At 49.2% G+C, this 16284-nt stretch overlaps 1 protein-coding gene across 1 annotated transcript in view; it reads left to right on the top strand.

Moving 5' to 3' along the window:
• The window catches only part of ZNF274 (zinc finger protein 274), a 29555-nt gene extending 13271 nt beyond the window's left edge, over positions 1–16284 (top strand). Inside the window, exons 4-7 of the mRNA XM_023741239.1 lie at positions 3515–4090; positions 8030–8133; positions 11699–11825; positions 14948–16284. Coding sequence (XP_023597007.1) covers positions 3515–4090; positions 8030–8133; positions 11699–11825; positions 14948–15873 — 1733 coding nt within the window. The 3' untranslated portion in view covers positions 15874–16284. The remainder of the gene's footprint in view (positions 1–3514; positions 4091–8029; positions 8134–11698; positions 11826–14947) is intronic.

The raw sequence follows: 16284 nt of genomic DNA, 5'->3' as shown, positions 1-16284 counted from the left end.
CGCTTAACCTTTTCTCCACCAGGGCTCCTTTATTTCAGGAAAGAGAGTGGTAATAGATTAACTGTCCCTAATTTTATCAAGTTAAAAAAAAATACATAAAAACCACCCTAAAGGTAGAAAAGGAGTGACTAGCAAAGGCTGCAGGAGCCCTGGTGGTGCAATGGTTAAGCGCTCGGCTGCTAACTGAAAGGTTGGTAGTTCAGACCCACCAGCAGCCGCTCCACGGGAGAAAGATGTGGCAGTCGGCTTTCGTAAAGACTTATAGCCTTGGAAACTCTATGGGGCAGTTGTACACTGCCCTATAGGGTTGTAATAAGTCAGAACTGACTCGGCAGCAGTGGGTTTGGTTTGGTCGCTAGGGCCGTTAAAGGCATGTTGCAGCACCTGTCTGTTGTGCAATCCCAGCCCGGGGCGACGCGACGCGACGCGACTCGACTCTGACTCACTCTGACTCACTTCGCTGATAGCGCGCCAGCATATTGCAACACCTGATGGGTGTAAAAGCGGGAGGCCTCAGAGGCGGAACTCGGTTGGAAGCTGGGGCCAGAAGATGGACGGTACCTCCGTTGTTCGTTGCCGCGCGAGGAAAGCGCCCGCGCTGTCCCCTGCTCCTCGTGAGCCTGGGGGAAAGGGACTTGCACATCAGGAAGGTGTGTGGGGAGCTCCGGCGGGGCGTGCGGGCCACAATTCGCGGGTCTTCTATGGCGAAGGAAGCCCTTCTCGGTGGTTTTAAAACGAAGGAACGAAACCCCCCAAAAGCTGCTGAGCAGCATAGCTACGGCCATCCGGGCGGGGCCGGGGCCGAACCGCTCCACCAAGATGGCGGCTCCGGAAGTCAGCTCCGCCGAGGCTCCTGGGAATTGTAGTGCGGGGGGGGGGGTACGGGCGCGTGGCGCGCTTCCGGGACTGGCCGGAAGCAGCAGTTTGCTGAGTCTTCCGGACGCAGAGGGGACATCGTCGCCATTTTACGGGTGGGGAAACCGAGTCACGCGCCGGTTGCGCGAATATCGGGTGTTCGCATAGGGCTGCGACTTGGTCAAGACCACTTCCCCAGGAACGACAGTATTTCTTCTGCAAGCCCGGCACTTGAGCGCCTTTGAATGAGTGCTCAGGTTGGCAGGTTTAGCAGGTGCAGGAAGGATACGGACGCCGAGAAAACAGCAGGCGCGGCTTGCACAGGCAGCTGCTCCTAACGTCTCAGATTTCTCTGTTCCTTACCCACACCCCGTAAACGGAGTTGCGTTCCACGTATACAATTTTGTGCTTTTCACTTAATGTCACAAGATCTTTTCTACTTTACAATAATTCCATATAATCGTAATTTTTGGCCTCTACATACTAGTCTTTCAGTTTTATTGAGCCGTGTTTTGACACTGTGTTAACAGTTTTGCTCTATCTTAGATCACGTTGCTCAGGATGTGCGTGTGTTGTGAAAATAATGATCAGCCAGTAAGGACGCATAGGCTGTTTACTCAGTTTCCTGTGCACAGGGAGTATAGTCACGGTCTCTTGTGTTGGGTAGAGACTCAAAGGCAGGTGAAGAAAGCTTGGTTCTGGTTGGAAGCTAGAGGCAAGCTAAATAGAAGTGGGGCATGTTAACATCGTTGGCTGAGGAGTATATTTGACTTTATCGGGTTGGTCCTTAGCTGGGAGCATAGGCAAAAAGAAAAAGTGGTGGTGGGGCGCCTAGCATTGACCAAGTCCTGAATGTTCTGGGCTGTTGGCTGCAGAGGTTGTGGTTCACTTTCCTGGGCTGATTGTCACCGAGATTGTGGGTCAGAGCTTGTGGTTGTGTGTGATGTGGCCGTTGTCCGTTTGTATATTCAGTGTCTAGGTGTGTCTCTGCATCTCTGAAGACTGCCCTGACTATGAGTTAACCCAGTGAAAGCATCTGGATAGTAATTGCTAGTGCTTTGAGTTTGCTAACAGTTGATAAAACAGCAAGAGTAGATGTGCAGGTGTGCTCTTGATGTCAGCCACATCATAACCATTTTTACAAAATGTCATTTCCAATTGGAAGTAAATCATAAACATAGTCATTTACATTTATTTTGTGTTTGTTTTTTAAGGCTTTTGTTAAGTCATTTTGAATTAGTACGTTTTCTTGGGGTTTTAAGGAGCTTTCTGATGTCTTATTGCTTTGCATTTCTGAGCTGCCTTAGTGTTCAGTCAACCAGATGTACTATTGTGGACACTGTGTTGGGCCCCAGGCTACCTGTCTCAAACATCCTTGTTCTTGGTTCCCTTGGAGGAAGGAGCAGCTTTTTTTCCCCTTAGAAGTGCCATGCAGAGGTAGCATCGCTGATCTGTTTTGAACTGCTGTTGCCACTTTTTCTCTAATTGTTTTTAATAGCTGTATTCACATACCATAATTTTTACTCTTACTAATTATACAATTAAGTGATTTTTTAGTATATTGACGAGGTTGTGCAACTTTCACAGTTGTCTAATTCTAGAAGATTTTAATCACCCTGAAAAGAAATTCCGCACCCATTAGCTGTTGTACCCCAATCCTATCAATCCATCCATCTCCTGACAACTACTAATTTCCTTTCTGTTTTTGTAGATGTGCTTATTCTGGACATTTTATCTAAATGTTATTGTACAACATATGGTGTTTTATGACTGGCCTTTTTAATGTAGTATAGTGCTTTCAAGGTTCATTGGTGTTGTAGGACGTGTTAGCACTTCATTCTTTTTCAAGGTCAAATAATATTCCATTATGTGGATGTATCACAATATGTTTATCTGTTCTTTAGTTGATGAACTCTTGGATTGTTTCCTGTTTTTGGTATAGTGTTGCTGTAAACGTTTGCGTACAAAGTTTTTGTGCGGATGTGTCTTTTCAGTTTTTTTGGGTATATACCTAGGAATGGGATTCGTAGGTCATATAGTAACCCTGTGCTTTGTGAGGCGCTTCCCTACTGTTTTACAAAGCAGCTGCAGCACTTTACATTCCCACCAACAATGTGAGAGGGTTCCAATTTTTCCACATCCCAACAAACCAACACTTGTTCTTGTCCACCTTGATTATAGCCACCCTGGTAGTTGTGAAAGGAGCCCTGGTGGTGAAACAGTTAAGCACTTGGCTGCTAACCAAAACGTCAGTGATTCAAACTCACCCAGTGGCTCCTTGGGAGAAAGACCTGTCACTCCGTTCCCATAAAGACTGTTCTTGTTGTTAAATGCTGTCGATTCTGATTCATCTTTACAGAAGCAGCCCTGGTCATGCAAAAGGTTAATACTTGACTGCTAACCAAAAGTGGCAGTTCAAACTCACCCAGCAGTTCCACAGGACCAAAAAACCTAGTAATCTGCTCCCGTACAGATTACAGACCAGGAAATCCTATGGGGCAGTTCTGCTTTGTCACATGGGGTTACTATGAATCAAAATCGATTCCCTGATATCTAACAAGAAGTGGTTGTAAAGTGGTATCTTGTTGTGGGTTTGCATTTCCTTGGTGGCTAATGATGTTGACGTATGCTGATTGCCTTGCTCTGTTTTTGCTTACAGAATGTCCTGTGGCTCAGCTGGATCCTCAAGAGGACCCTTTCCCTGATGGGAAGAGGGGCTCAAGACCCCTGCGGAAGATGGAGGTCGTGGAGGCTCAGCTGGATCCCCATGCGGACCTTCTCCCTGATGGGGAGGGGGACTCGAATCCCCTGAGAAAGATTGAGGTTGCGGAGGTGCTCACGCTGAACCAGGAGGCGGCTCGTTCCCGCAATGCCCAGATTCGAGCCCTCTATGCTGAAGACGGGGGCCTAAACTCAGAGCTCCCTGGGGAGCCTGCTGGACAGCCAGGCGAACATTCTGCTGACCCTGAGGCGGCTCGCCAGAGGTTCCGGCAGTTTTGCTACCAGGTGGCGATGGGTCCCCAACAGGCCCTGGCCCAGCTGCGTGAGCTCTGCCACCAGTGGCTGCGGCCCGAGGCACGCTCCAAGGAGCAAATGCTGGAGCTGCTGGTGCTGGAGCAGTTCCTTGGCGTGCTGCCCAGAAAGCTTAGGACTTGGGTGGAGTCGCAGCACCCAGCAGACTGCCAGGAGGCAGCAGCCCTGGTGGAGGTCGTGACTTGGATATCCACAGAAGAAGGTGGGTATGCCGGAAGCGTTGGAGAGGGGCAGCTCTTTTGGCCTCCTGGGGGATGCCATGCAGGCGAGGGAGAGTTCCAGCCTTCCTGTGGGGTAAGGAAGGGCTCTGCCTACTCCTTCTGGACCAAGGGCGTCTGCATCCTTCATGCATCCCCTCCCCACATTAGAGCTTTAGATGCTTCCTTGCTAACATGCCTGCCTCTGCCCCTAAATCAAGGGCTCTGGGAATGCCCTCCTCCCTAGTCTCATTTGTTGGAAATGAAAGTTCTCAGGCCCCATCCCAGAATGTCTTAATTATCTCGGTTGCCATCGAGTTGATTCTGACTCATAGTGACCTTATAGAACAAGAGTAGAACTGCCCCATAGGATTTCCAAGGAGTGGCTGATGGGTTTGAGCTGCCGACCTTTTGGTTAGCAGCTGTCCTCTTAACCACTGCACCACCAGGGCTCCACATTTTAATTATTTAGTGCTGCTATAACAGAAATCCCACAAGTGGGTGGCTTTAACAAATATATTTTCTACAGTTTAGGAGGTTAGAAGTCTGAATTCAGGTACCAGCTCTAGGGGAAGGTCTTTGTTTCCTTTCAGCTTCTGTTTCTTGGTCTCTTGGAGATCTTGTTGGGATGGCGTCTGTCTTCCCGATCTCTGCTTGGTCAATCTGCTCTTCTTATATCCCAAAAGAGATTGATTCAAGATAGACCCTACACTAATACTGCCTCATTAACGTACGAGAACCTATTCCCAAATGGGATTGTAACCACAGGTATAGAGATTAGGATTTACATAATTTTGGGAAACGCAATTCAGTTTATAATGCAGAGCTACTGAAACCCTGGCCTAGGGCCCACCACAGCTTCTTTGGCAAGCCCTCCAGGGCCTTCTGATGGATAAAGTGCTTCTTGTCATGCTTTTGGGAGCCCTGCCTCACCACGAGCACATCGGAAACCAAATTTTAGTTAAGTGGGTATATACGTGGGGTACTTTCCAGTTTCAGGATCTTGGTAGGGGCTATACATAAAGTTAGGTCCCTGGGTGGTGCAAATGGTTTGCACTCATCTGCTAACCTAGCGGTTGGCGATTTGAACCCACCCAGCAGTGCTGTGGAAGAAAGGCCTGGCAATCTGCTTCCATAAAGATTACAGCCATGAAAATTTTATGGAAGTTTTACTCAGTAAAACATGGGTCACCATGAGTCGAAATCCACTGGAAGCAACAGTTTTGGGTTTGTTTGTTGTTTGTTTTTTTAGCGTAAAGTAGCAACTAAGAACGAAGGGGCTTGTGTGCTTGTGGGGCCTGGGGTCCAGCAGGAAAGATGAGTGTTTGACGAATAAATACACAGGTGACATGTGCTGGGGTCAACATGGACTGGAGGTGCTGGCGAGACTTGTGAAGGCCAAGTTGCTGTAGTCTGAGTAGAACTTAGCCTTGTGAAGAAGGGGAGCTAAGCAAGGGGGGATGCGATGTACCTGTAAAGATCCCAACGTGGGAATGATCACTCAGAATTGGAGAGAAGGTGTGCAGTTCTGTGGTGGAAGGGAGCACCAACCCTTGGATGGCCCATCTATTTCAAGTCTTGCCTGTGTCCAAGGGACTGGGCTGGCCAGGCCCTTGGGAGCCCTTCTGGGAGTTGTGGCCTCACACCTTGTGAGCCCTTGTGGAGATTTCCACATCATTCTAAAACCACAGTAAGCGTTTTCTGTGTTCTAAGGGGTTGTGGCATCATCTGATTTGAGCGTTGAAGTGTCTTTCAGCTGGTGTGTGCAGCTGTTGTATGCGGTGGATGGTGAACATGGGCAAGTAGTGAAATAGCTGGGCCACCCAAGGGCTGGTGCCACTCCTAATGAGAGGGTGGAGGCTCACATTGGAGTGTCAGTGGTGGGGGCTGAGGGGAGCACACAGGTGAGGGATGTGTGTAGGAGCAAGACTCCATGGAACTTCATTGTTCTACCAGGCTCTTTCACAGGGGCTAGGACGTTTCCGAAAAGGAGCCCTGGTGGCACAGTGGTTAAGCACTCAGCTGCTAACGGAAAGGTCGGTGGTTTAAACCCACCAGCCAGTCCATGGGAGGAAGACTTGGTGGTCTGCTTCCATAAAGATTGCAGCCTAGAAAACTTCTATGGGGCAGTTCCACTCTGTCACATGGGGTCGCCATGAGGCAGAATTGACTCAACGGCACCCAAAAACAACAACAACAATAGGACATTTCTGTGTCGCGTACTGTCACATTTTGCATTCCTATTCAGGCCTGGCACGTGGTGGTGTCTAGAATGTGCTTCTTGTGAGAGTAAATCATTGGAAAGTTAAGGTTTTTAGTAGAGGGGTTCTCTTTGATGGTCTGGTTGGGCTTAGTGTAATCACAAGGGTCTTTATAGGAGGGATACCACAAGGTCAGAATCAGAGGAGATGTGATGAGAGATGCAGAGGTAAGAGTGATGAGGGGCCACCTGCCAAGGAAGGCAAGCAGCCTGTTTTGTCTGTCGAGTAGATTTGACTCATAGCGACCCCATGTGAGAGAGTAAAACTGTTCCATAGAGTTTCCTAGGCTGTAATCTTTATGGGAGCAGATACCAGGTTCTTTTCTCCCTTGGAGCCGCTAGGTGGGTTTAAACTACTACGTGTTTGATTACCAGCTGAGCGCCTAACAGTTGTGCTGCCAGGGCTCCTTAAGCTGCCTTTTAGAAGCTGGAAAAGACAAGGGACAGATTCTCCCCTTGGGCCTCCAGAAGAAATGTAGCCTGGCCAACATCTTGATTTTAGCTGAATGAGATTAGTTTTGGGTTTCTGATTTCCAGAACTATAAGAGGATAAGTTTTTGTTGTTTTAAGCAACTAAGTTTTCCGTCAATTTGTCATAGCAACAATGGGAAACAACACAGGTGTCAAGGAAACAGTTTTAGAGTTCATGAGATGAAAGTCAATGAGTCTTTCCTGTATTTAAGTCCTTGGGGGGGAATGAAATCAACTAGCCTTCATACAGAGGAAGAGGCCCTCCAGAGAGCCTAACACCCAGTTTTGTGGGTAGCATGTTTGTTGTGACTTGAGTGTGAGAGGCAGAAAACCTGGTACAAAATGGTTTAGATTGAAAGAGAATGTACTAAGTACCAGGGTGACAGGCTTCAGGCACAGCTGAATCCAGGGGTCCAATGGTGTCATCAGGACTCCTCTTTCCCATCTCTAAGCTCTGCTGCCCTCTATTGGCTTCACTTGAAGCCACTTGGAGTTTCTGTTTTCCAATTATCCCGAAGTCTCGCTGGCTCTGATTGGCTGGCTGTGGACCCAATCACTGTGGCCAAGAGGATGCAATGGCCTGATTGGTCAGCCTAGGTCTGGTCCGAGCTGCTTGATAGCGGGATAGAGTCAGCATTGTAAGTTTGTGGACCATGTAGGAATGTGTGAAGAAGGCTGGATATGAGGGAGCCTTGGTTGGAAGGGAACATAAGGCCAGGGCAGGGTTTTTTTATTCCTAAGGTGGGAGAGACTTGATAAAGTTCACACAGAGTTGGATGAGTGTCAGGAGAGGGAAGACAGCCTCAGGGATAGGAGAGAGCAGAGCCATCCTGGGGGTGGAGGGAAGTCACACCCTCCCTGGGACAGCAGGAGGGAGGAAGTGCAGGGTACAGGACCCAGAGGCTGGAAATGAGGGTTTTGCCTCTATGGAGGAGAAGGCAGCCAGGCCAGCTGCAGGGATGAATACGGAGATGAGGCAGCTCGCCTCAGAGGGGCTGGGATCTGAGTTAGTACTTGGGAGAGGGTGGGAGCAGAGATTTCAGGGGCAGCAGTAGAATGCAGGTGTATGCCAGCCCCTCAGGGTCACAGTGAGACAGACAAGCATCCCTCACCCTGATTTAGCAAGCCTGGGAGAGGCCAGGATGTGGGTGGTTCTTGTGGAGATAGCACCTGGATCTAGCCTTGCCTGAAGTCTACCCCTGCTCCTCCCCAGCTCTGCCATCCCAGGGCCCTGCCTCTTCTCTGGAGATCACTGATTGGCAAGAGGAAGAAAAGGAGGAGAAGGTGGCTGACTGTCCAGCAAAGGAGCTGCCTGAGGTGAGTGTGATTGTTGCCCTCTTGCTCTGTGCTTTGGTCACAGGATCACCTGTGCAGTGGGCCCCGCTCTCAAGGCTTCCCTATACCCTGGGCTTCCCTCTTGGCTTCCCTCCAGCTGTGTACTCAGAGCCGTGCTGGGCTCTGAAGTGGCCTGAACTTTGAAGAAGGGTACAGTGAGGCAAGAGGGATGGGGACCGAGTACTTAGAAGAGACCTGAGAGATGGAGCAACCAAAGGCAGGGGCGTGTGGACTTGGTCCAGATCTTGGTTAGAATGAGCGAGGCCTCGTCCTTCGGAATTACAGACTTAAGTATTGATGAGCGAAGTGGTACAGAGCCTAGGATTTGCTTCAGAATAACGCACACGTGGAGCATGGACCAGACAGGACTGGTCATGTGTTGAGACTAAGTGATGAGTATTCGGGGTTGGTTTCTTTTATGGGTTATTTTTGTATTTGTTTGAAGTTCTCCATAATGAAAAAGGACAGGGAGTGCAATCAAGGTGAGGTGCGTCGTGTATGTGGCATTGGTTAGAGCTCTTTCGTTGTAGGTGGCGTATATGTAATGAGTTGTGCAGGGGTAGGCTTTGAGCAAGGCTGGATCCAGGTGCTACCCTGTGATGGGAGGATCTCTTCCCAACCCCAGTGTCTTGGCTCTGCTTTCCCCTTGCCAGCTTCATTCTCAGGCAGGTTCTGCCACGTGGGAGCAAAATACCTCTGTAAAAACTGCATGAGGGCAGCGTCTGACCACCTGTAACTTCAGAAGGGGGAAGGAGAATCCAGACCAACAGCCCAAGGCTCATTCCCATGAGGCGGAGGTCAGACATGCCTTCTGTTTCCACCATCTTTACCAACTCTGACACCAGCCATCCCTCGCACTGTACTTCTCTCCTGGGTTCGATAATTCATTGCAGTGGCCACACAGAACTCACAGACAATACTCACGATTATGGGGTTTATTAGGGAAGTAACAGGTTACAGTTCAAGTTTAGGAACATTCAGGATACAGGTCTTCTATCAGGATAGACTCTTCTCCGCTGTGTTTACAGGCACGCCTCTCCCTGGCCCTAGGCCTCTGCCCAAAGGCACTCAGCTTTCCCGCTCCATGAGCTGGGAAGCCCACTGCGCCTCCTGCTGCCAAGTCTTTCCTGACAGGTGTCTCCTGCCACCACTTCTCACCACCTTCAGGGTTACAGCTTGCTCTCTCGGTCTCTTGCTTCCAGGAGATTCTCAGCACAGGGATCCCAGGTCCCAAGGACGTGCTGGCTTCTGACCTTCCTTGGTGGTGATGGGCTCCTCCCTTTCCCGCCTCTGGGGTGGCTTATTTCAAGCCCAGCCGGATGGCAAAACTGACCAATCCCCTTGGTAGGCTACAGTTAAATCCTGTCTGTACAGTCCCGCCCAATCACCTGGGTGGGAGTTACAAGACCCTGGCAAGAAAGGCAACACAAAAGCAATCCATTACACTGCAGCCCCCCAGCTCCAGGTGAAGGGGCCTGAGGAGACGTCTTCCTCCTAGCATCCTGATCAACTCCTTAGTAAGGACTCGTTACGGATCCAACCTGGGGCAGCCTCTGAGTCCACAAAGGTGGCAAGAGCTTGGTAGACAGTTAATCAAGTGGGTGAAGGGGGACATCTGCTCATGGAGGAGCAAGGCTTGTCAAGTGGGGGTGGGATATGTGGAGGGGTTGCAGAAGGAGGGGTGGAGCTTGTCAGAGTAGATGCGTGTCAGGTGGGAGCAGGGCTTGTTGGAGAAAGGTGATTCAGGTGGGAGTGAGGCTTATCAGAATGTGGGAGTGTTTCAGGTGGGGGTAGGGCTTTTCAGAGGGGGTTGGCCTCAGGTGAGGGCATCTAGGTGGGGCAGTGTCAGAAAAGTTTAAATGCAGGTGGAATGGGGGGGGGCAGGCAGTTTGCCTGTGGCACTTGTAGATCTTTTTGAAGTAGGAGCTGAGGTTGTCACTTTAAGAGACAGACCAGAGGTTGGAAGGATGGGAGGTTTCATTGGCCGCGGGAGGAGAGGGTTTGGGGAGCCTCAAAAGCTGCAGGCAGTGCTGAGAATCACCAGCTGGGGTCAGTAGCTGCATTTGGAGGCTCCAGTTAGCCTACTGCCCGGTCTTCTGTGTCATATAACTGCTGTACCAGAATTCAGGGTTCCCAGCAAAAGACACAAACCACTTGCTCTACTAGTGCATTGAGCAACGTTGTACTCACAAGAGAGAGAGTGAGATCAGCTTCACTTGTGGGCACTGGTCTCGCGTGGCCAGCGAGGGGGTTGTTCCTCGTGGCTGATGGAGGCATTGCTCTGCACACACCCTTCCTGTGCTGCAGACAAGAGAGCCCGCTTTCTCCTGCCAGGAACAGATAGAGAAGTGGGGTTGGCCAGGTGCCATGTGGTGCCTGCACATTTGCAAGAGACAGAGAAAGTTACTGTGCCCGGAACAGAGGGGAAGGCTGCTCTGATAAGGAGAAGGGGGTGAGAGAGACCCAGTTCCCAGTCTCCTTAATCGAAGAATGTTCTGGGCGCAAGGCTTCTGCTTAGGCAGCCCAAATAAGAGGTATAGAGGCAGACCATCCCCCCAACACTCTGTTTCAGCTTTTTCTGCCTGGTGCTGGTGCCAAGCAGAGGGACTGTGGGGATCACCAACACTGGGGTGTTTCCAGGAGGGAGGGATGAATAGGCCCTGGGAGAGGGCACTGTGGCTGGTGTGGTGCCAGGGCATTGGGTCCTCATGGGGCAGGAAGTGAGACCAGTGGTGCCTGGGAGGTGAAGGGAAAGGAGACACTGGGGCCGTCAAGTCCCTGGGAGGTTGAACAGAGCGGGAGCTGGAGCAGCTATGGATGTGGGACAGGTCTGCTTCCAGATCCCGTAAGCAGCACCTGCATCCAGGTGGAGAAAGCAGAGCAGCCTGCAGTGGTGGCCAGAGCATGGTGGGAGGGGTGTGGCAAATTTAGAGAAGGACTAGCCAAGGCTGGAGAAGAGGTGGAGCGAGGGCAGAGGGACAGCATTCGTTGCTCTGCTGCTTCAGTCCACTGTGCTAGACGTGTGGAACGTGAGCTCCTTAGAGAAACTGAAGGCCACACTGACCCACGCACTAGTCTGTTCCGTTCACGTCCAGACACGGGCTGTATGTCACAAATTGTAGTAATCATGGACATTTTTGAATGCTTACCGTGGACAAGATTAGTGTGTGGTTTACATTCAAATGTTACCATTTAATCAATCCAGCAGGTATGTGGGGAAGGTCTTCTCAGTGCCTCTGTCTTACAGAAGGGGAAATAGAGGCCTAAGTTCACCAACCCACCTCTGTATACCAAGAAAGCAGCAGAGCTGGGGTTTCAATCCAGGAGCTCTCACCTCTGTGCAGGGTGCCCTGGGGGTGGGGCTCTGCCTCTCATCTTGAGACCCAGACTCTAGTTTTATCAGAGGGGCGAGACATGTTTCAGGCCCAAGTTGGTGTCTCTCTGAGGAAATGGCCAAAGCAAGGGCCCCCTCAGTGCAGACAACTCTCTGATTCTCATGCAGAGGCACAAGGGCTTGGGCTGATGGGACATGTGGGTGCTGTTGCAGGAGGCTGTGACCTTCCAGGATGTAGCCGTGGATTTCAGCCGGGAGGAGTGGAAGCTGCTGGGCCCAACACAGAGGACGGAGTACCGTGACGTGATGCTGGAGACCTTCGGGAACCTGGTCTCTGTGGGTAAGGCTGCAGCCTCCCCAGCCACTCTGCCCTTCCTGTATTCTCAGGGCCTCCAGCTAGGACTGGGCATTGGTGGCCTGTTACAGGGCTCCAGACTGCTTTCCAGGATGGACCTACCCCTCCCCTGCCCAGCACTTTCTGCGGCCTTTCTGTAACCCACACCCGGGACCCATGCTCCACTCTCTGAGCTAGAGCAAGGAGGAGGGGTTAGGGTAGAGGGGCAGCTGTTCAGACTCTCTGAGGACCTGAGCCCCTTGGGAATCTTCCTGCCTTCCCCAAGTCTTCCCTTCTTGGTGTCTTGCTGCTGCTGTAGCAGAAATACCACTCATGGGTAGCTTTAAAGAACAGAAATTTGTTTTCTCACAGTTTAGGAGGCTAGATGTCTGAATTCAGGGGATCAGTCTAGGGGAAAGCTCTCTACCTGTTGGCTCTGGGGGAAGTACCTTGTCTCTTTCAGCTTCCATAGCCCCACTGTTCCTCATTTCTTTGGTGATCCTTATGTAGCATCTATCTTCCCCTTGTTTATTTTCGTCTGTGTCTGTGGTGCTCCTTATAACTCAGAAGTGATTAGGTTTAGGACACATCGTACATTAGCACACTAAAGAAAACCCTATTTCCAAATAGGATTATATCTGAAGGTTATAGGGGTTAGGATTGCAACATGTATTTTGGGGGACACAGATTGATCCCTGTCACCTTCTATCCATCTATCTTCGTGGGGACAGCGTTTTTCTCAGTGAGAACATTTCCTCTGGGTGCCCTGTTCCATCCCGCCATGTTTTCCTCAGCAGTTCTCCACAAAGATCATATTTTATGGATTTATCTGCCTTTTATTTTTTTTGTAATTGTCATTTTAAGCACGTAGTTTCAAAAGCAGAAACGATCATTCATCTCCCAGCCCAGCCCTTCTTTCTAGCTTCCTGTGTTCTGCTGGCCTCCTGGGCCCCTGAGGCACTTCTTGTGTGTGCTCTGCCAGCATTACCCACCTCCTGTGGCTCTGTCATTCTCTTTGTCCTCATTCTGCCAGATCCCCTCAGCCGGGTTTAAGTTACCACCATCCCTAGGTTTGTTAGCCCACTGTGTCCTAGTGTCCTTGCACCCAGCTTAGACACTGTTGTTGACCTCTCTTGTTTTATAAATGATTATAATACTAGTGGACGAATTGAGAGCTGAACTGAGCACATCGACTATTCTGTCATGAATGGTTTCCAACCCACGCCATTTCCTATAAGCAAGTTTGTGGTCGTCACAGGCAGAGTTGCATCCTTAGGGCGGGGAGGTTGATAGACATGTCCTCGCCCTTGTCATGAAGGGAAGGAAGGGAGACACTGTCACTGGCAGAAGCAGCATGGACAAATCTAAGCATGTCCCCAGGCTTCTGCCCCTGCCACCGGTCCTCCACGGTGTTTCTGGGCCCTGTGGCCATTCGTATGCCTGGCCTTTCTCACCGCCTTCTCTCCTTCCCATCCTCCTGTAGAGGCAAGTAGCACCCATACAGACCCACATATCTGGGTCCTTACACCCAGGCATGTCCTCAGATACAACGGGGACAATGATATCATCTTTTTTTTTTTGGTAAAAATATTTACAGAAAACATATACCCGTTCAACATTTTTTACATATACAGATCATTGACAATGGTTACACACTTCACATTGTGTCACCATTCTCCTTGTCTCTGCCCCTGTTGTTTCACCACCATTAACACAGACTCTCTGCCTCTTAAAAGTTCTCATCGGTATTTTAGAGTTAATGTTCATTTAATCCCATATACATAATTCTTTAAAAGAGTGCAGTGCTCAAGATGAACATTCTTTATTAAATGAGCTAAATTGTTGTTTAGTTTAAAGATTATTTCATGGGATAGTCTCAGTTCAAGGCCTAAAAGTTGTTTCCAGGTAATAGATTCAGAGTTTCTCCAGTCTCAGTGTATTCAGTAAATCTTGGTTTCCAGTAAGAATTTGAAGTTCTATTCCATACTTTTTTCTGTCTTTGATCAAGATCCAACTATTGGATCCTTGATCAAAATGTTCATTAATGGTAGCCAGGCACCATCCATTTCTTCTGGTCTCATGACAGAGGAGGTAATAGTTCATGGAGACAGTGAGACCTACAGTCCATTTCTTTCTCTGATTCCTGGGTCTCCTCCTTCTGTTGGTCCAGGATAATAGAGACCAGTTGTATTTTGAGTGGCTGCTCACACCTTTTAAGACCCCACGCATTACTCACTGATACACCGTTGCCGTATTAACCAAAGCTGAGTCCAAGTATTTTTTAGGCTCGTTTTTTTTTTTAATTCCACAGTACCCTGTGCCACATACAGTACCATCTGCTTCATCCAGTTAGCTTTTGTTCCTCCTGACAGCCCTGCCAGCTAAGTATTTTTCCTCCTTGGTTTGTAGACAGGGCAAGTCAGACTTGGAGAGGTCACATAATGTGTCTGGGGCTGCGAAGCTGCTATCAGCGTAGCAGGCGCTGGACTTTGGGCCTCACAGGGCTCTAACCAGAACCGTGGACTTGGAGGGGTGGGAGAACTGCAGGGACAGCAGTAGACTCAGGCCAGTGAAGTACTGATTTGCTGTCCTCTGAGGGTGTATGAGAAGAACGGGAAGAGCGGCAGTGAGCTTGGAGAACGAACACTCCCTGTGTCTCCTAGGTTTGAGTGGACAAAGGCCTGGACATGGTGTTCTCGCTTCAAACCGGCATCCCAGCCCCCTGTACTATTCCTGCCAACAGCATTACTCTTGTCCCTTGATCACCAAGTTCACTGTTGCCCTCTTTGTTGCTTCACTGCTTTTCAGTCTCTCCTTGACTAGCAGGGTTTTTTTTTTTTGGTAGCTAGGGTTTTTTTTGTTGTTACATTTGTTTGTTAATACTGTGTGGTACAATACACATAACAGAATTTACCATTTTAAAGTGAACAATTCAGTGGTATTAAGTGCATTCATGGTGTTTGTAACTGTCACAACTGTCTAATTTCAAAACTTTTTCATCACCCCAGACAGATACCCTGTCCTCTATGATCCCCTAACTTGTGCATACTTAATCATACCTGTCATACTATCAGACCTGTTCTAGCACTGTCTCAGTATAGTGTCCACACTTCTTGGGTTTTTTTCAGGGTGGGAAACTACAGTGGAAAGCAAAGAGTTAACTCCAACTCCTGATGCTTCTGAGCAAGAACCAACCCACAGTCTTAAAGTGGATGAATCTTCAAAGGGTGGCCCTATGTCCTCCTCTTCAGGAGACATCTTGCAAGATGAGGTCCCAGAAGTCCAGAACACAGCATTGAAACAAGTGAGGTTTGCTCAGGAAAAGGCCCAACCTCAGGAGGAGAACTGCAAGAGCCCCCAATCCAGGGCAAACACTGGTCTATGCACAAGCCCTGTTTCACCACAGAAAATTCCTCTTAGAAAACGTTTACGCAAACGTAGCTCACAGGTTAAAAGCACAAAGCATAATTCACACATAAAAATTCATCAGAGTAGCTTCGAAGGGGGAAAAGCCAGGGAAAGCAGCGGTTGCGGGACACCCTGCAGCCGGAGCGCTCAGCAGATTACATTCACAAGAATTCACAAGGAAAGCCCACATTGCCGATGCAGTGAGTGTGGTAAAACTCTCCGGAACCCAAAGTACTTTTCTGTACATAAAAAAATCCACATAGGAGACAGACCCTTTGTGTGTCAGGATTGTGGAAAGTCATTCATCCAGAGCTCCTCGCTCACGCAGCATCAGAGGATTCACACTGGAGAGAAGCCATTTAAATGCCGCGAGTGTGGGCGAGCCTTCAACGATCGCTCAGCCATCTTCCAGCACCTAAGGACTCACACTGGAGCCAAGCCCTACCCATGCGGGGACTGCGGAAAGGCATTCCGCCAGAGCTCTCACCTCGTCAGGCATCAGAGGACTCACACTGGGGAGCGTCCCTACGTGTGCAACAAGTGTGGACGGGCCTTCAACCAGAGCTCCCACCTTATCGGGCACCAGAGGACGCACAACAGGGGGTTATGTAAGAAGAAAGTCAAGAAGAAACCACTTACCTCATAACTGTTGAGCCAGTGGGTACAGCCTTTGCCTTTTTCACCTGGTCTGCAATGTAATGTGTACAGGACTCCTCAGGATTCAAGACTTAAAGTGAAAAGGAAGTGTTGAATGAGCACATTCCCAAGACCTAAGACCACCGTGCACATAATAAGTAAATAAAAAAACCAGCTGGGAGTTGTTGCTCATGAATGTAGTGGTTGGGACAGAAGATTTAGTTTTCCAATCAGTTGACTTAGTAATTTGTTCATTATAAGTGATATGAATGAAGTCTGAAAATGTTTGTAATTTTATAAGTTTCAAAGGCTGGATACCAAATAATCTGTGCACTGATAATTATATCTATGGTAAAGATTTATGCATATGGACAAGGATTAAAAGAGAACATAGATAAATGAACTATATATTTCTGTGGCA

The sequence above is a fragment of the Trichechus manatus genome, unplaced genomic scaffold, assembly GCF_000243295.1.
Source record: "Trichechus manatus latirostris isolate Lorelei unplaced genomic scaffold, TriManLat1.0 scaffold00176, whole genome shotgun sequence".
In the NCBI taxonomy this organism is placed as follows: domain Eukaryota; kingdom Metazoa; phylum Chordata; class Mammalia; order Sirenia; family Trichechidae; genus Trichechus; species Trichechus manatus.
The sequence above is the reverse complement of the archived record's forward strand: the minus strand, read 5'-3'. Positions and strand labels throughout refer to the sequence as shown.